General features: G+C 49.8%; 2 protein-coding genes across 31 annotated transcripts in view; one reads left to right on the forward strand and one right to left on the reverse strand.

Moving 5' to 3' along the window:
* Positions 1–2,767, reverse strand: part of MYO18A (myosin XVIIIA) — a 141,826-nt gene extending 139,059 nt beyond the window's left edge. For all 11 annotated transcript variants that reach the window (XM_082201635.1, XM_082201634.1, XM_082201632.1 and 8 more), the window contains exon 1: positions 2,640–2,767. The gene's annotated coding sequence lies outside the window, so the exon portion shown is untranslated. The remainder of the gene's footprint in view (positions 1–2,639) is intronic.
* A 144-nt stretch (positions 2,768–2,911) lies between these two features.
* Positions 2,912–16,523, forward strand: CRYBA1 (crystallin beta A1). 20 transcript variants are annotated; one of them, XM_082201977.1, is made up of 9 exons: positions 3,170–3,744; positions 5,295–5,363; positions 5,966–6,123; positions 8,013–8,285; positions 9,380–9,444; positions 10,812–10,930; positions 13,778–13,919; positions 14,751–14,893; positions 16,001–16,523. In XM_082201977.1, the coding sequence occupies exons 4-9, from the start codon at positions 8,255–8,257 to the stop codon at positions 16,146–16,148; spliced, it is 648 nt and encodes a 215-aa protein (XP_082058103.1). In that variant the 5' UTR covers positions 3,170–3,744; positions 5,295–5,363; positions 5,966–6,123; positions 8,013–8,254; the 3' UTR covers positions 16,149–16,523. The 20 variants fall into 20 exon arrangements, with proteins under 20 accessions (XP_082058097.1, XP_082058086.1, XP_082058091.1 ...); XM_082201959.1 differs by having other exon boundaries at positions 3,170–3,721; XM_082201962.1 differs by having other exon boundaries at positions 3,170–3,381.
* The last annotated feature ends 2,344 nt before the right edge of the window (positions 16,524–18,867 follow it).

Genomic DNA, 18,867 nt, shown 5'->3' on the forward strand with positions numbered 1-18,867 from the left:
AACATTAATCCATTTAACTCAGTATTGTTGACACTGACTGACAGCAGCTCTCTGGGGTTTTACAAAGGGGTTGCTCCCAGCCTTACTGGAGATGCCACCAGATATTGAACCTGAGACCTAATGCATGCAAAGCATATGATCCACTGTTGAACTACAGCCCCTCCTCTAATACCAGGTCAGATGCACAGATCCCCCAGAAAGCCAGGCAACCACAGATTGTGCATACATCAAAGCAAAGCTGCACCCAATTTACAGCTGCTGTTTAGCCAGAAAATATTCACTTGCTGAATGGCTGCTTGGCATACAGCTGTTTTAAGAAACAAAAAATGCAATCCTAGCAAAGAGTTAATGGCAGCCCACCCTGGATACGGGGTGGGGGGGTGGAGGAAACAACCCTCATTCTTTACATACATGTGCACACAATAATTCTCCAGCCACCACTATACCCACTACCTAAAAAACCCCGCTGTGCACACCCAACCACAGATATCCAACCTTTGCAAACCTGGAATGTGACACATATCAGATTGGGGAGAAGTGGTACACTGTAGCCACACACAAAAGCACCACCAAAACCTTGTGGGTGTGACCGACATGCTCACACTCTGAACTCTCAAGGTATGGTGTCCACCGTTTCCCTCCTCATATTGTTTCCCTCCTCATATCATTTTTTTATTATTAATTAGATTTCTTCCCCACCCTTTACTATGCGGTCCTAGGACAGGTTATAGCAATTAAAAAATATAGTATTAAAACAGATTAGGATCAAAAGAAAAAAGTGGGTCCTAAAATATATATCTCCCAGGTGTCAAAGGCCAGGGTAAAGAGGTGTGTATTAAATGTCCAAGCCGACACATTTAACACGCACAATCTACAATTCTGTGCACGCGAGCAAGACAGCCAAGCCCTTCCCCGTCTGTATCTCACACATCAATACACTTTAAAACCCATGGCTTGCCTTCCAAATCACACCCAAATGGATGTTTACCGTGGACAGAAAAAACATTAGATATTCCCTCTCCATATAACATTCTCATGCACACACACCTACCTTCGCAGGACATGCTCACAACGCAACCTAGGCCAATTCAAAAGCCTGGAAATAGGGACAAAGCGGAAGGATGGAGGCAAGAGAGATTTTTGACACCTCCTTGCTGTGTGAGAGAGACAAAGACTATCACTTTAACACAACACTGAAGGATCTGGCTATTCGAAGAGCACAAGGTTTGGTCACTCCAAGATCATCACACACACACACAAACACACACACACCACATGTAAACCCAGGAGGTGCTTTTCACTCGCAAAGAACTGCACATTGCAACTCACCTAGGTCAGTTCAAAGCAGGAGGGAGGAACCACATGTTCGTGTGCATACAAGAAAGGTACATATTTTGACAGGTACAGTACACAGTGAATGCATATTTGAGAGAGACTAGACCATAAACAAACCTCACTCTCATACACACACACACCCTCCATGCATCCTTTCGCACAAACACACCTAGGACCTGCCTCCTGCTCATGCCCAGATGAATGTGTGAATGTGCATATAAAGAACATGTGCACACATGCAAATGAGGGAAAGAAACACAAGGACCGTGACTTCTGCTACCTATGTTATACCATTCATGCACACATTCCCCAAGACCTGCTTCTCACAGGCAGAGAGGACTATGCGCCCAACACACCTAGGCTACTTTATAGGGAGAGGGGGGAAGAGGGGGGAAGAGGGGAGCTGAACTCGGGAGGAAGCTATTAGAGAGGCACATCTTTTGCCACAGGTGGCATCAGTATGTGCTGTGTGTGAACACACACACCCTTTGCACAAAAGCACCTTTAAACCCACAACCTGCCTCCTCCCACCTGTGTGGACATGCAGTCACGCCTGTAGGCAGAGTGACACACACACACACCCCTGCAAAAACAGCAACAACCACAACCCCTAGGACATTCCCAAGCATCTTTAGACCCTGGACCCGCTCCTCTCCTAAATTCAGGAATTCCAAAATTCAAGGAGACCTACATTTGCGTGCCTCAGTTTATGGGTATAAAAGAACACACGCAAACTCGTGTGTATGGGCTGCACCCAGCCTTATTCCTTGCTGAAACGAAGGCACAGTTGGACCAACTTAGGCCCATTGAGTGCCTCTGAGGAGACTCCGCTGAGCCGACTGGAGTTACTACGGGCACCACGACCAACCCGGGGCCCATTAATCCCGGTGGATCTCCTCGGAGGAGAACCCCGTTGAAGGAGCACCCTGACGAAGCGCAGGCCCATGGATCTCAACGGGTCTCCTCTGGGACGGCGACCCGAGGGAGACTGACACAGGCCCATTCATCCCAACCCAAGAGGGAAAGCCTCCCCTGAGGGAAAGTCAGCCGGATGCAACCCGGAAGGGAACACGCGTTATCCCGCTGCTGCACGCGTCGCTCCCTTCACACGAGCGGCGCTTGCACGGTGCCACACGCCTTCTCCCAACCCCAACCCAAAACATCCAGACCGAGGAGGCGGAGGCGGCGCTTCTTCTCATCCTCCTCGCCGCCGCCGTCCGCCCCTCTCCCACAGCGATGGCGGCGTCCCGCTCCGCCTCCATCCTCCGGGGCCCCCCGCCCGGCCCCTCGCCTCCCTAGCTCACCGGGCAGCGCGGCTGGATGGCGAGGCCCGGCCCGGCCTCTCCTTCGGCCCCGGCTGCTCGCTGCCTCCGCCTCCTGCGGCCGCTCCCGGGCCGGCATCGAGCGAGCCCAGCCCGCCAGCAGGAGGAGCAGGAGGGCGGCGGAGGAGGAGGAGAACGGGGCGGGCGCTGAGGAGGAGGAGGAGCGGGAAGAGGCCAGCCTTCTCCCTCCAGCTCGGAGGGGCGAGGCGGGGAAGAGGCCCTACTCAGAGTAGACCGCCCGCCTTGAAAGGCACGGGCCTCCGCCGCGGGGTCTCTCTCAGCGGCTTCGTGGCAAACTCAGAGCAGGGCCGCTCCCTTCCCCTCACGCCCAGATCCAGAGGGGAATAATGGGTGCTGCTAGCCCGCCAAAGTAGCACCTACTCAGAGTAGACCTCCCTCCCTCCCCACTGAAATGAAGGGGTCCCTTCGCTTTCATGCAAGCGCTGGGGGCGGTAATGGTGAGAAGAAGGCGCAACCTCGGGGGGGGGGGACAGTAAAGGAAATGCTCTTTCTGAGGGGGAAGGCAGGCGGTGTCTCTCAAGGGGCTTGCTTCCGAGTAGGCCGCTTGTCAGTCAGGGGATTATTCCTCTTAGCAAGCCCCTTTTGCGTCGAACTGACTTTCCCCTCAGAGAAGCTCTTAATGGTGGCCACGATAACGTTCCCAACCCCGACAAAATGTTCTCTTGAGGGGGAAGTCAGGGCATCTAATGGGGCTTACTCGCAAGTAAGTGGGACCTCTTACTCAGGAGTCTGTCGTCCCCTTTGGGCGCCCTGACTGGCACTGAGCTTCTCTGAGGGGAAAGCTAGTCAGGGTCAAGGAGGGCTGGGATCTAACTTTTGAGTTATTATTAATTAGTGGGACTTACTTCTGAGTTATTAGCATTATTAATTACATTGTTATTATTACCCTCGCAAAGGCAAGCCCCATTTGGCACCCTGAAGGACTTTGCCCTCAGGCAACATTTTTGTTACTTCTTCTTCTTCTTATCATCATCATTATTATTATTAGCTTCCCTGAGAGGAAAAGGCAGGCAGTGAGGACACCGGATGAGGCTTACTTCCCAGTAAGCATGACTCTCAATTGTTGGTAATCAATACCCCTTTTGGTGTTTTTTTTTAAAAAAGATGTGCCAGTTCTTTTATCTTTATATAATAAGTTGTGGGCGCCATCACAAAATGGCTGCTGTCTCTCTCTCTCACACACACACAAACACATCTAGAGACGACAAGTGTTTAAAGAGATATTAATCCATCTATTGCACAAGGTTTCATGCATCAGTTATATCTGCATGCATTTACATAAGGTCCAGAGGGCAGAGGGAGTATTTTTCCCCGTCCCTAGATTGTAAGTTCCTTGAGGCAGAGACTTGTCTTGTCTTTGTAAAGTGCCAGCGGATGGCACAATAAGAATGAATGTTAACAGTAGGCACCATCTCAGAAGAAATATTCCCTCCTGGGTGAGGGTGGAGGAGGAATGCTTTTTTCCTAACAGGGTGCCTGCCACCCATGGATTTCTCAGCACTGTAATTAAAAACTAATCATCATTTTGTGAAGCCTGTAGCTCAATTCATTAGGGGCATTTCTTTAATCAACTAAAACTGCAATCCTAGGCATACTTCATTGGGCACACGCAAATTATATCCCCACGAACACTTGCGCAAATTAATCTATTCAAACAATTAATCCACTCGTGTTTCTTCGGTCAAAAGGACAGCCCTGCCTCTTTCCCCCCATTCTAGTCCCCCAATTCTTTTTGCATCGTATTTCTAGAAACTGTTTTATTTGGGGGAGTTTTGGGTGAACTCGGTGCTTCTGTGCTCACAGAAATGAGGCTGCAACAGGTATGCACCAGGCATTTGAAGCACACACCTTCCCACAAAGAATCATGGGAACTGTAGTTCCCAGCACCCTTAACAAACTTTGAGTATCATTTCAGGGGAGAAAACAGAAATGGGGAGTGGGGAGAGAGGGTAGGATGCCCAGCTTGGGGGAAACAGCTGGCTGGGACCCTGGCCAGGAGCAGTCCTCCCACTAAAAGATGATGCGCTGCAACGTTTTGTTGCAGCCCCCCTCTTGCACCCTGCTCTGCTGTCAGCTTTAGACTGAGTTGCTATAACAGGTCTATCAATGTACAAAACAATAACTGGCCAGGTATACATTTGTTTTGAGAGAGAAGTTATGAACTGGTGTTTCAATCTCAGTTATCAGGGCATTGTTGTTGTTGTTTTTGCAGACTTGTCTGTATTGATGAAACAGAGCTGTCAACCATTATGCATCCTATTGTTTACAAGGGTTCTGTTGTATTTGAGGCCATTTTAAAAAGAAATACATATTGTGATAGGGACTTGATAGCAGAGTATTCTGCATTAGTTAGGAACAAAACCTTTTAATCTCTAGCAGACGTTCCTCATCTAGTCATTTTGTTAAGGGAGTCCCCATCTGCACTTCATTTGATAAGGCTTTCTGACTGTTCCCCATGCAGGGATTTGGATCAGGGCCGGCGGTGAGGGTGGCATGCCCAGACTCCTGACAATGCACTCACTTCAGTAGGGGGCTCTCTCTGAAAAGCAAAACTTTGACTTCTGCATGCTGGACCACTTATGCTTTCCTGACACTCTCCTTTCTTATGGTTAACAGGTAACAGATTTTCATGACAGATAATGCAATAAATAGACACCTCTCTTTCCACGCAAACAGAAAACAATTGTAAGTACACAGAGCACTTTTCGACGTTTGCTCCACATAGCAAAGCGTATTGACCTGTTTTCTTTATTGGATGCCAAGTTCAATTAAAATAATAGGGAGATTTCTTTTCTCTTTTTTTAAATGATTATTTGAACAACTTTTCTGCCCTCTAGTGGACTCTGCTTCAAAAGGCACATCCACCTTTGTTTTGGAAGACCAGCATGGGATGAATGAAGAGTGCTCACATTCTGCTGAGTCTCATGCTTAGGTTACATAGGGCTGCAAGTCTAACCCTGCTTACCTGCTGCGCTTATTCAGTAGAGTTACCTCTGAGTAAACGTGGTTAGGACTGGGCTGCTATTCCTTTGAACATCCAGTGAGCAGAACATTTAGGTTCTCTTTTCCAAAGTTCAACTTTCTCCACCAAAATCGATGCTTCTTTTAAAGAGTCTTTCAGATTCCTGTTGGTTGATCTGACGATGTGGACGCTAGCCCATGAGCAGTAAAACTGTTAGTTTTTCGGGTACCACAAGACTCTTGGCTGGTTTTGCTCTTTGGGGTGTTCCTTTATTGCACTGCTCTGAGCAGGTGTCCGAGGGTGTTCATAGTATATTGTCTCTTAGGTGCTGTAGTCTAGTGCAGGAGTAGACAATCCTTTTTCTTGTGCCAAGGCCACATTCCCCTGACAGCAAGCAATCTGTCAGGGGCCACAAACCAGCAGTGGGCATCATGGGAGAAATCAAATCCTGAGATGTGGTGGTTTTAGCAGGTGACCATTGATGTGAGCTAATTTGGTTTTTAGCCTGTTGTTATTTTAACTGTGTGTATTGAATTATTGCTCTTTTTCTCAAGTGAAAATTTTATTTTGCTCTTTCTTTTGTAAACCATTTTGAGTGGAGGGTTGGCAATGAAATTCAGAGTTGGCTATCAGGAGGAGCACCCGATGCTTCCACAATGGCTGCCAACACTGCCTACGATGCTTCATCCCCTTCACCCTCCCTTAGACAGGCTCATCTCAAACTGCAGCTCCGGAGTCCCTCCCTTAAGCCTGCTGCTGGGTCCAGGCCAAGGAGGTGGGGAGAGGCAGGGTGCCTTTTGTTCAATTCTCTATTGCTCATTTGCCAAAAAACAAAAGCGCTCGCTCAGACGCCAGGCAGAGTGCTGAGGTGGCAGCTTGTGGGCCGCCACTGGCAATCCCTCTGAGCGGAAGCCACAGGCCCACCTGCCTGCTTCCCGGAGGGGCAGAGAGAAGCCAGCATGCTGCCCCTAGAAAATAAGTGACCCCTCTCCCCGGCATCTTGGGAGATTGGCCAGACTTAGCTGTTTCAAGGTTCCTGGGCAGAAGGGAGGTCCACAGCCCTAGCCTGGGAGAGAGAAACACAGAATCTTGTGCCTCTTTCACAATATCTGGGGGGATGCAAAAAAAGTGATAAGCCATGGTTGTCCTAAAGAACAATTACTCCCTCAAAAGCAGCAGGGGTGGGGGAACTTTTTCAGCCCAAGGGCCACATTTCCCTTCCAAGGGGCCACATACCATTGGTGGGTGGTGCCAGAGCAATGAATGCAAATTTTACCTTTATACAGTAGGCTAGTTTCTGCACCTGCACTCAAGCACCCCTCTCTGCCCTCTATCCAGACAAGCAGGAGGCATTACCAGAGCTCAGTGACTCATTGATGCACTCAAGGAGGGGGCGAATGAGGACTGATGAAGGGTGTGGCCTGGAGAGAGCGGGTGTGGCCTGGGAAGAGTCCCAAGGGCCAGACAGAAAGGCCTGCAGGGCCACATTTCTCTCCTGATCTGCAGGTTCCCCGTTGCTGCTCAAAAGCAACAGCATATCTTGCTTCATGCCAACAAGCTCCAAAACTCAAAACTATTTGCTCCTTTTTCAGATCCTAGCCCAATGCTGTTGTAGCTCTCGCCCTGGGATGTGGTTATTACAGTAAGCCCTCAACTTATGTGCATTTAACTTGTGTGCATTCATGCTTTACATGTATGGCGAAAAAAATAAAGTTTTAAAAATGGAGTGGGGTTCCAGGAAAAATGACTTCGGCATTCCCACCCGCCGTTGAAGCCAATGGGTTTTGACTATATTTTGGCTTTAGACACGACCCCTGAAACGTAACCCCCATGTAATTTGTGGGCTTGCTGTATAAGATCCCTAGCTGTCTCCTTTAGCTAGTGCCCCTTGTTAGTGGCCAAGTTGCGCTGAAGCTAAAGGGGGACATGAGAGAGCAGAACAGCCTAGAGGGGTCTGGGTACAACTGGCATAATTCAGAAAACGCAGAATGTAGCATTAGGTACAGGATCCTGCTCCCTGAGATTCCCATTCTATGAGCCTTCTGGATCAGAGCCACTGCCCATCTAGTCCAGTATCCTTTTCTCACAGGGGCCAACGAGGGGCTCTAATGGGAAGCCTGGAAGCAGGATCCAAGCAGAAGAGCCCTCTCCCTTCCTGGAGTTTCCAGCAGCTGGTATTCAGAAGCATCACTGCCTGCAGCCGTGGAGTCAGAGCATAACTTTTGTGGCCAGTAGCCATCAGTAGCCACCTGCTCTATGACTTTGTCCAATCTTCTTCTAAAGCCATCTAGGTTGGCCATCACTCTTTCCTGTGGGAGGGAGTTCCATAGATGGGTGCTGTGCTAAAAGTTCCCCCTTCTCATTTCCCTCAGACACTAGCCAGGCATTCCTGCAGGCGGCCCCCACCCTGGGTGGGTGATGGGCGATTGGATGCACCCTCAGCCAAGAATGCAACTTGGACGGTGGAAGCGAGCTGTTGAAATCTCTGGGGATCAAGGGAGGCTCAGGGGCAGAGAATGCATCGTGCTGACCGCAGCTCAAAGCTTGCCAGGTGCCTATCGGGACGCTGGCCCTATATAAACAAACAGGGACGGTCCAGGCAGCAGGGCGGCCCATGGAGGAACTGTCACCATTCAGCGAGCGAGGTGAGTCACTCCAGAGAAAACCCCCCTTCCCCAAATTCTCTCCCCCGTCTGGACTTTATTCATCAAGACCGAGACTCCTGTCCGGAAAGAAATCCTCCCAACAGGCTGTCTCTTAAATTGAACCCCCCCCCCCCCTAATCAAACTGGAGGGAAATGGCAGGTCTTGGACAACCTATTTGCATTGCATTGCTATCCCACTTCTCCTCCTCAGAGCTCAAGGTGGTGTATGTGGTTTTCCCCCACCCCATTTTATCCTCACAACCACCCTGTGAGGTGGGTTAGGTTGAGAGAGGCAGTGGACTGGCCCAAGGGTGCACCCAGGGAGCTTTGTGGCCGAGTGGGGATTTGAATCCTGTAATCACTGCACCATGCTGGCTCTCAACTGAGGATAGATGTAGCTAATAATAATAATTTGCACCTCCACTGCCCTACTTTGTGCATTTTTGTAGGTGAACTGATCCACCTCTTAACTTTGCGGGAAAATACGCAGATCGAAACGCAGCCATTCTTTGAGATTTGCACATCTCTGAATTTTGTGATGCTGTTCTCCAAATGAATAATGCCTATGGGGGAAATGTGCATTTAATGAAATCAACGTATTAAAATTATAGGGGAAATCGCTTGCAAAAAAAAAATATGTGCCTATCAGGCAAAACTGCATGCAAGAATGTGTATATTTGGAAAAATTGGCACTAAAACTCTGATGGATTTCATGAGAACTTAAAAAATAAATAAATGCTGACGCAGAAGTTAGAATCTGCAACTGACAGATGAGTCCATGCCTATCTGCACACCACTGTCCCATTTTGGAACACAAACTGAGGGGAGAGACAGGAAAAGTCATCCAGTCACAAACCGGACAAACTTGCACCTCTGTTCATTGCAGGTGATGTGGGAGTCTCCTAAATTTGCTTTTGGGGTTTAGAAATCTATGTTGTGAGTTTGGGGCCCCGCATCTGCCAGACACTGCCCTCTCCTGGAAGCACTTGTGTCTGCAGCAAGGACAAACCTGAAAGGACCTTGCTGTCAGTATGGGCACCTATGCAGATTTTGAGACAAGTTTGATGCTTCCCCCTGTTTTTTCTTTCCCTTAGAACTCAGCCACACAGCCAAGATGGCACAGATAAACCCCCAACCGGCCCAGGTGGGCACGTGGAAGGTACGTCCCGGTGGTTAAAACGCAGGCGGAGAGCCACAAAGACTCCTGTGGCAATGCAAAGACGGGCAGATTTATTGCAGGGGGTTGGACTAGGTGACCATTCCAGCTCTACAATTCTGTGGATTATGCTTTCATGGCCAGGGTTGGCTTTAAGTTTGAGGGGGCCTTGGCAAAGGGGCAGCCTTGTGCCCTCCTGGCCCCTGCTCCTCGTGGGCATACCTGGTCCCAATGGTTCCAGCAACAGGCAGCAATCTAAGTGGCTAGGAGCCAAGCCACCCTTTTACAGTACCCTGGGGTGACGCTACTTCAGGGGTGTTGTGGGTGATTAAAATGGCATCCTGACACTGGGCGAGTGGGGCTGGCATGCTGGAACCTGATCTGCGGATTAGATTAGGGGCAGGGACCTTTTTCAGGCCATAGAGCACAACCCCTACTGGGCAGGGCCAGCCCTATGATGAAGCAGAGTGAGGCAGCTGCCTCAGGCGGAAGATGCTGAGGGGTGGGGAGGAGATGGAGTTGCGAGGCTGCCATGATGCCTGCCTTGTACCCTCTTCACCAGCCTGCGAGTGTTTTCCTTTTCCCAGTGTCAGAGTAAGATTCAGCTGCCAGTTCAATGGGCTTCTCTAGATGCCTTGAAGAGGGCGCCACCTTGTCCTTTGCCTCAGGCGGCCAAATGTCTAGAGCCAGCCTGGCTACTGGGGGGCACCAGATTCCTCCATTGCAGGGGGTTGTACTAGATGACCCTGAGGGTCCCTTCCAGCTCCACAGTTCTATTATTCTATGCCAGTGGTGGATGAGCAGAACAATGGGTGTAAATTAGTACAGTAGGCTAGCTCCTACACATGTTAACACACCCATCCCTCTGTTTTCTATTTTAATTTTTATTTATAAAGTTTACTAAAACTGACAACATAAAAACACAAAATGAGAACACAAAATACATAAGAAAAAGAAGAACAGGAACAAACCAATAACCCTTTCCTCCCACAAACCCTTTCCCATCCCATCAAGGAAGAGTAATTTCTAGCCAGGCAAAAACACTGAAGGAGGGACAGGGAGGGGCGTGGCCTGGAGGGAGGGGTGTGGCTAGGGAGGAGGCGTGGCCCAGGAAAAGTTCTGAGGGCCAGCCAGAAAGGCCTGGAGGGCCGCATTTGATCCCCAGGCCTGAGACTCCCCATTCCTGGCCTAGGGGTCATTTTCAACCAGAGCAAAGAGAGAGTGTGGAAGAGAGATATTTAAGCTGGCCCTCCTATGAGGCTGAGAGATGCTGGTCTTTCAAGGGCAGCAAAAGCAGGTCCTTAAAATTTCCCTCTTTGGAAAGCGGGAGCCCTTGCCCTGCCCTGCCTGACGCTGTTGCTCTCTTGCAGATCACTGCCTATGATCAGGAGAACTTCCAGGGCAAACGGATGGAGTTTGCCACCTCCTGCCCCAACATCGTGGAGTGCAGCTTCGACAATGTGCGCTCGCTCAAGGTGGAAAGTGGCGCGTGAGTACAGGGGGTAGCGGGGCTTCCGAAAGCAAGAAGTCAGGTTCAGAAGAAGATGAGAAGAAAGAGTCTGCCGGATCAGGCCAATGGCTCATCTGAGTCCAGCATCCTGTTCTCACAGGGGCCAGCCAGAGGTCCAATTGGGAAGCCTTCAAGCAGAGCCCTCTGCCCTCCTGCGGTCTCCCCACCACTGTGGGTCACACGGGCCCCCATAGCAAGCGTCCTCCTGTTCTCAGTCACATGTTCCAAAACCGCCCAGCCCACCTGAACCCACAAAGACCCTCCTCCAGAGCCCGCAGCCTGCAGGAAACATAGCCTTGGTTTGATTTGACAAAGGTGGTTCCCTGTGCCACGTATGGCAAAGGTGAAGTTCATTGGACATCCCCATCCTCGTCCCATTTATATGCCACCTTTTGATTTAAGTTTCCAAGGCATCTTAGACAACACAAAAGGGTGCTTCCAGGCTGTTGTGGATCCAGCCACCTGCTGGCAAATTGGGGGTTGTGTAATTAGAGCTGATTATGAGGCCCTGTGCAAGAAACTGGCTCCCCCCCTCCACCCTATAAAAATGGATTCCCCCCCCCCTTCTCTTTTTTGAAATAAGGAAAGTGATGAGGAAATGCACTGGAAAGCATGGGACAGCTGCTTGCTTTGGCTTCCCTGCAAACAAATCAGAATAAATGTCTATTAAATAGCCAATGTAGCATCTGATTTCCCTGGAATTTCCTGGAGCACTGTGGTGTTGCCTCTTTTGTGCAAGTTTCCTTTATGTGTTTATTTATATCCTTCATCTCCTTACCTGACCATGCTCTCTTTCTTTTCTTTCTTTCTTTCTCTCTCTCTTTCTATTGTTATAATATTTTGTTAATCTCATTATACATTTAATATATATATTTTTTTAAAAAATCATATGGGATATTATGCCAGAATGCATAACTTGCTTGAAGGAGTCCAAGGGTTGAAACAGTGTAAGCCAGGGCCAGCCCACCCATGGGGCAAGGGGAGGCAGCTGCCTAAGGCAGCAGGGTTCATAGAGGAGCAGATCCAGCCTCCAAGGAATTCAGTGGCGGATGCTGCTGCTGCTGCTGCTGTAGTGACAGCAGTGGCTGCTGCATGCTCCTTGGAAGCTAGATCAGCCACCTCCTTGGCAGCCCCCTCCCCAAATGCTACCTCTGCAGTGGCCTCTGGGGGAATAGGAGGTGCTGCTTGTCTCCCCACACCCATGGGGAGAGAATGGTGGGGGCTGCCCTCAGGGCCTTTGATTCCCACAGCTGCCATCAGCTATGGTTGATGTGATTCCCTACCTTGTTCCCAATGTGGATTTTCACCCATCTCTTCTTCCCTGGAGGGGGGGAGGCACCATTTTCTGGTTTGCCTCAAGTGACCAGATGTCTTGGGCTGGCCCTGGCGCAAGCAGCTCCTGAAAGCACATCCATCGGGCCGTATTGAGGCTAATAAAAGATAGGCTGTTGGACTGTTGTTCCATCACAAGTCACCTTGTCCGTACTGCTGCAATATAGGCTTCCTAAAGTCCTTCTGAAAACATGGGGTTGCCCTTTTCTCCAGCCCGCAGGGTCCATGCTTTGTGCACTCTTAACGAATCAGCGTTCTCAATGAAAACTCCAGGTGCACTTCCCTTTTGCTCTTGTCTTCCCTGCCATCCTCTTGTGTGCTGCTGCTGATTGCAATTTCAATTAAAAATATAATGAAAATAATGTCCCTGCAGGGTGGGTGCTTAATAAACAGGTTGTCAGGAAGGGCATGAAATTAAAAACGGCATCTAAAGGGGAGCCTATGACAGAAACACACGCACACACATGAAGCAGTGAAAAGCTGCCGTCTTAAAAAGGACAGTTAAAATATCCCAGCTGTTGCCTGGGAGGTCCCCTGAGGTGACCAAGTTGGGGATTCCCAGGCCAAAGGAAAGTATTGAGAAACCTCCCTTTACACAAGAGGCCCTTGCATAGCTGACTGAGGCAGGTCAAGAACCCAGCCCCAGAATCAGACCAGTCCGGGGCTACCCACAAGGCTATATTTAGGCTGAATAACGAGAACCGGATTATCACTTCTTCGAGGGCCCATCGCTCAGCCGTCCTGCTGTGGGGCAGACCGCCCTCTCTGCCAGTGGGATAAAATGAGGGCATGTGTTGCATCTCCTCTGAGTGTCCTGATTTTCCAGGGACAGTCCCGGAAGTACAAAGCCATCCCAGCTTCTGATTTGACCCCAGGATGTCTCCCTTTCCCCTCCAGCACTGCCAGTGCTGAGCTCGGGGAGTACGATGTGCCGGTGCTTGTCCTGGGTGGTGGCAGTGCTGCCTGTGTGAGGAAGCATCCTGTTGCCTCTTCCGGGCCTCTCCATGGCTGCCTCCTCCCTTGGGCAGCTCGCAGCAGCTGCTGGAGAGCAGGCAAGGAGGAGAAGAGGCTACCACCAACGAGGCCCAGCCCCGTACCACATGCTGGCTCTGAGGGGTCAGCAGAGGGCAGGACCGCCCTGGGCAGCAAGAAGGGTGCAGTACAAAGGAGCCCTGGTTTTGTTAATTTAAAAAATGCTTTGTGTATCCACATCAAATATTGCCCCTTTCTAAAATGTATTTATGACTGTGTGTTTTTCTTCTTGCAAATCTACCAAAGAATAAAATAACATCAGGACTAAGAGGTTTTCTCAGGACAGTGGGGGGTCTGTGCGCTGTGCCCCGTTGGTGTCGTGGGGGTGGCACTCGCTCTTGGTGGGGGGACCAAAATTTGGGGGGTCGAGGAGGGTGGGGAGTGCGACATGCCCCTCTTTTCATCTGGGGAAGGTGTGGTGATGTGGTTTCTTGCTGAGCGTCTCCTCCTTCCTCTCCACAGCTGGTTTGGCTATGAGCACACCAACTTCTGCGGGCAGCAGTTTGTCCTGGAGCGCGGAGAGTATCCCCGCTGGGAGGCCTGGAGCGGCAGCAACGCCTACCACGTGGAGCGGCTGATGTCCTTCCGCCCTATCTCCTCCGCAGTGAGTCCCATCGCCTTTGCCGCGCGGCATTATGCAAGGACCACAATCGCAGGCCTGTTAAAACGAGACCTCTCTGGAGAAGGAACCAGCTTTCCCAGTTCAGGAGGCAAGCGTTCGGGTTTCACAGAACTCCTTTTTGAGCCGCAAGCAAACTTTCAAGCTTCACAGAGTTCTTCTTTAGCATAAATAAATAAATAAGATTCTTGGGAGGTTTTTTAAAAACAAAGTTGCCTAATAATAATACCATCTCCAGTCCAGAGGTTGGGGTGTGTCGGGAGGTGTGAGTTGAGTTTGTTAATTTAGTTTACATGGGCAGGGTACAAATAAGATTCTTAATCATAATTTATAAACTGCTTAATATTGTAAATATATATTTAAGTGATATGCAAGCTGCTGAAATTCTGCAAAAGGGTAAAACTGGAGTTGTTTTTACTTCTTGCTGTAGGGGTGAACAGGCTTAAAGGCCAGCCCTCTTTGGACCCCCCCCCCCCAGCGTTAGGAATTACAACATCCCGGCTTTTCAAGTTAAATTAAAACTGCTGCAGAAGAAGCGTATCAACAGCTTTTAGGCAGACAGGCTAAGAGGGCTCAGTCCCAATGTGTCCAAAACTGGGAGAGAACAATAGAGGGCCTGGGCAGCTGAAGCACAGATCTTACCCCAATATTACTGTCCCACATCTCAGGCCCCTTGAGCCCTGTGTGCTGGAGGGGCTGTGAAGTCATGGGAACATCCCTACCTTTATGGTGGCAGCGCGAAGTTGGCATCCTGAATTTTGGACAGGTGTTTTCACTGAAAAGAGGGCTGCTTTGCTCTTTCCTCCACCCCCACAGAGCCACAAAGAGTCCAAGATCACCCTTTATGAAAAGGAGAACTTCATGGGGCAGCCGTGGGAGGTCCATGATGACTACCCTTCCCTGCAGGCCATGGGCTGGAGCAACAGCGAAGTGGGCTCCATGAAGATCCACTGTGGCGCGTAAGTGGGGGGCGATGGCAGGAGACAGCTTCTGAGCCAAGATGTGAGGCCAGGGAAGGGTGCCATGCGGGCATGCCAACTCCAGGGGGCCAAGGTGTCTTCACCTCCCCCCATATTTGTTTGAAGGGGACCTGCCCCCCCTCAATGTTGAGGACGCAGCATCACGGAAGGCAGCACTGTCCTGCACACTGCCAGGAGACAAATGTGACGTCATGCGCGTGCAACGTGACCCCCTTAATCTTGGGGAGAGCGGGCACCTCTACCCCAGATGTGCCAAGATTGCCTTACCTGGGGTAGTCAGCCTTTTTATACCTACCGCCCACTAATGCATCTTTCTTGAGGGTAAAATTTCCTTACCGCCCACCAGTGCCCAATGGAAGGAGGGTTCTGCTTGTGCCATAGAACCCCCTACCGCCCTCCGAGAATCCTGAAACACCCACTAGTGGGCAGTTGGGACCAGGTTGACAACCCCTGGCCTAACCAAACCGCCCTAGAAACAAGCAGGCAAACAGCACTTTCTGCACCTACCAGGGATTTGCAACTGGGTCACACACACACACACACCTGGTTGCTGATTCCTGCATTTCAAGGGGTTAGACTGGATAATTATTATTATTTATTATTTATACCCTGTCCATCTGGCTGGGTTTCCCCAGACACTCTGGGCAGCTTCCAACACAATATTAAAATACAGTAATGCATCAAACATTAAAAGCTTCCCTAAACAGGGCTGCCTTCAGATGTCTTCTAAAAGTCTGGTAGTTGTTTATCTCCTTGACATCTGATGGGAGGGTGTTCCACAGGGCGGGTGCCACTACCGAGAAGGCCCTCTGCCTGGTTCCCTGTAACTTGGCTTCTCGCAGGAAGGGAACCTCCAGAAGGCCCTTGGAGCTGGACCTCAGTGTCTGGGCAGAACGATGGAGGTGGAGACGCTCCTTCAGGTATACTGGACTGAGGCCATTTAGGATAACCGGGGGGGGGGGGCAGAATCCCTTCCAACTCTACAGTCGAAGGATGTGGAGGGATAGCTGTGCTCCCTGGACAGCTCTTCATGGCCCCAACTGGGCAACTCAGCTTTTGTATCTCTCCGCAACTCCTCCTCTGCAGGTGGGTTTGCTACCAGTACCCCGGCTACCGCGGCTACCAGTACATCCTCGAGTCCGACCACCATGGCGGAGACTACAAGCACTGGCGGGAGTGGGGCTCTCACGCCCAGACCTTCCAGATCCAGTCAGTCCGGCGCATCCAGCAGTAGGCCTGAAGGCAAGTGCGCGCACACACATACCCTGGAGCAGAGCGTCAGGGCTGCAAGTTGCCAGCGCAAAAGGGAGGACTCCCCTTTTCACTCCACTTCTCCCCAGTTCCCCACACAGGTGCTTAAACCTCTCTCCCCACCCTTGGTCCTCTTGGGCTGGGGGAATCCTTCTCTCCAGCATCTTCCTTGCTGCCACAAAGAGGAAGGAAACACCTGGGAAAGAAGTGTGTGTGTGTGTGTGAAGCAGGAAGCACTTTGTACATGCTCTGGTGTCAATGTGTTTGCGCAAGATGCACAGGGCGCTGTAGGCAGGCAGAAAGACAGCAGCCTAATGTTCCCTGCATGCTTAAAAATAAAGCCAGGCTTGTGCTCAAAGCAGGAGTGATTTTGTATGATTTACATTTTACGTGATTGAAAGCTGCGGTCAAATCATGTTTTGGAAACCTTAAAATAGAAGCACCTCCCTCTCTGGCTAGGGACAATAGGCTCCACCCACCCACCAGCACATATTTTCAGTTACAATATCGAGGGCTAGAAACTTGAGCAGTTTTAAAAACACACACATGGAAGGTGGGAGTCTTGTGAAGCTGAATCCGGCATCCACTCTAGCATTCTATACAGATGTGCAGCTTATTTCAGACAATACACCCGAGGGTCTCTTGAGCGTAGATTTTGCCAACTGCAGAGGGGCTACACAAAGTCACCTTTAGGTGGGGCTCAGACACTAGTAGGAGCCGCTTAAGCCAGGTGTGAAGAACCTACACAGCTCCAGATGTTGGGACTGGCATGGCTATATGGGAAGGTGGGAGGGAGTCCAGCAACATCTGGAGACTATGGGGTGGAAGGGAGGAGGAGGCAGGAAGCAGAGCTAGGAGGCAAAATGTTTTTCCCCACCCCCAGTGAGATACTGCTTTGGTTGCAAAGTTCACCACAGCACCATTGGCCAGCCATTCTCCTGGAAACAGAAATTCTATCTTATTACCTCCAACATCACCACCCGAATGGGATAATTACCTCTTAGTGAAATTATCACCAAGAACAGGACTGGTTGGAAAATCATAACTGAAAAACAACAGACACGTGGAAACTTGATTTTTATTTTTTTTATTGAACATTTTACATCATGTAGCATCTCTTAATTTATTTTGTTCTACAACCATCTCTCTCCATTTTTAGTTTTCTTCATTAAAATATAAAATAGATTCTTTTTAGTGGGAGGGGAAGTTTTAAGAACTGTTGTGGAATAGCATTTTTTTTAAAAGGGAGGGAGGGAGAAGCTGAGATTTTGCTTCCGTTAAGTGACAAAACTGACCTAGCCTGAGCAACAGCATGGAGACGGATTGATGGACTGGTGAAATATGGCTGATTCTGGGTCTGTCACCCCCACTGCAAACCTCCTCAACATAACCCAACAAAACCCACCAGTTCCTCCAGTCTGAGAAGTAGTGCCCTTTTTACAGCTGGGCGCACAGCCCATTCCTATCCACCGTGAAACATTTGGAGAGAAGGGGAGGGGAAACGGCAAAATGCTCTGGCCTTTTGGCCAGAAATGTCTCTCCAGTCTTGGCGTTATGGAGTAAGAGAGCTCTAAGCAGGTGTATTTTTTCCTCTTGAAGAACAGGGAGTATCTCACACATACAATCTAGGCCAGTCTGCCTCGCTTTTTGACCCAGTTCTTTGCAAAGGACTCGGTGGTATTTTTCAGGTCAAGTGGTCTCATGTTCTGGGACAGAAGCAAAAATAAAGCCCCCCACAAGGTCTTGCTCTACTGCAAAATGGCCAAGCAGGAAAGGTGAGAGTGCAGTCATTGCGTGCCAGTGCTGTGACATCTCAAGATTTATATTAATAAGGTTTGTGGTTCAATGGGAAAGAAATGAAGCGGCAAGTCAGCCCCCCCCCCCCCCGAGTCTGAAGCGAACCAGGCAAGTGTTGGAACCAGTTTTCAAAGAACCTGTTTCTGGGGTGGGGTGGAGTGGGGAAGATGAAACAGGAAGGAGACTGAGAGGGTCACTGCAGAAGATGCAGACAGACTCTTCAGAAAGGCAGTCCCCAGCACTGCCACTTTTTCTTCACTTCTGCACTTTGCAGAATAGGTTGCGGTCAAAAGGGCAAGAGATCCGTGCAAAATATTGAGGGCCAAGGTGGTGTCAGGCCTCCCAAAATTCAAACACCCTCCCCCCCCCATCACATATGTAAAAGATTAAGTTACAGGTAGGTAGCCGTGTTGGTCTGCCGTAGTCGAAACAAAATAATTTTTTTCCCTTCCAGTAGCACCTTAGAGACCAACTAAGTTTGTTATTGGTATGAGCTTTCGTGTGCATGCACACTTCTTCAGATCCACGCACACAAAAGCTCATACCAATAACAAACTTAGTTGGTCTCTAAGGTGCTACTGGAAGGAATTTTTTTTAATAAAAGATTAAGACACTGAACTATGAGCGTTTGCAGATTCCAAAACGGTTTGCGTTTCCCCTCCCTCTCCAGGAAGGACAGAGGGACTTAAGGCAGCTCACCAACAGCAGTCAAGGACAAAACTTATAAGATTTGGAGCTGTACATTTAAACGGGCCTTGAAGGACAGGAAGGAAGTTTGGAGGGCAGGCACCTCAGCAGACAAGAGGCAGAAAACAGCAGCTGTGACTTAAGTTGGGGAGCTACCCCAACATCAGGATTTAGAAATCACACAGAACTGGGGAGCAGGGAGAGAGGCAACCAGAAAC

Source organism: Podarcis vaucheri, assembly GCF_965113315.1.
Source record: "Podarcis vaucheri genome assembly, chromosome: 15".
NCBI lineage: Eukaryota > Metazoa > Chordata > Lepidosauria > Squamata > Lacertidae > Podarcis > Podarcis vaucheri.

Excerpts from the sequence above, each read along its gene's own strand:
- CRYBA1 (XM_082201971.1), top strand. The coding sequence starts at position 8,255 with ATGGAGGAACTGTCACCATTCAGCGAGCGAG. Across the intron at positions 8,286-9,379 it reads GTCACCATTCAGCGAGCGAG|AACTCAGCCACACAGCCAAG; the intron begins GTGAGTCACTCC and ends TCTTTCCCTTAG. Across the intron at positions 14,894-16,000 it reads ATGAAGATCCACTGTGGCGC|GTGGGTTTGCTACCAGTACC; the intron begins GTAAGTGGGGGG and ends CCTCCTCTGCAG.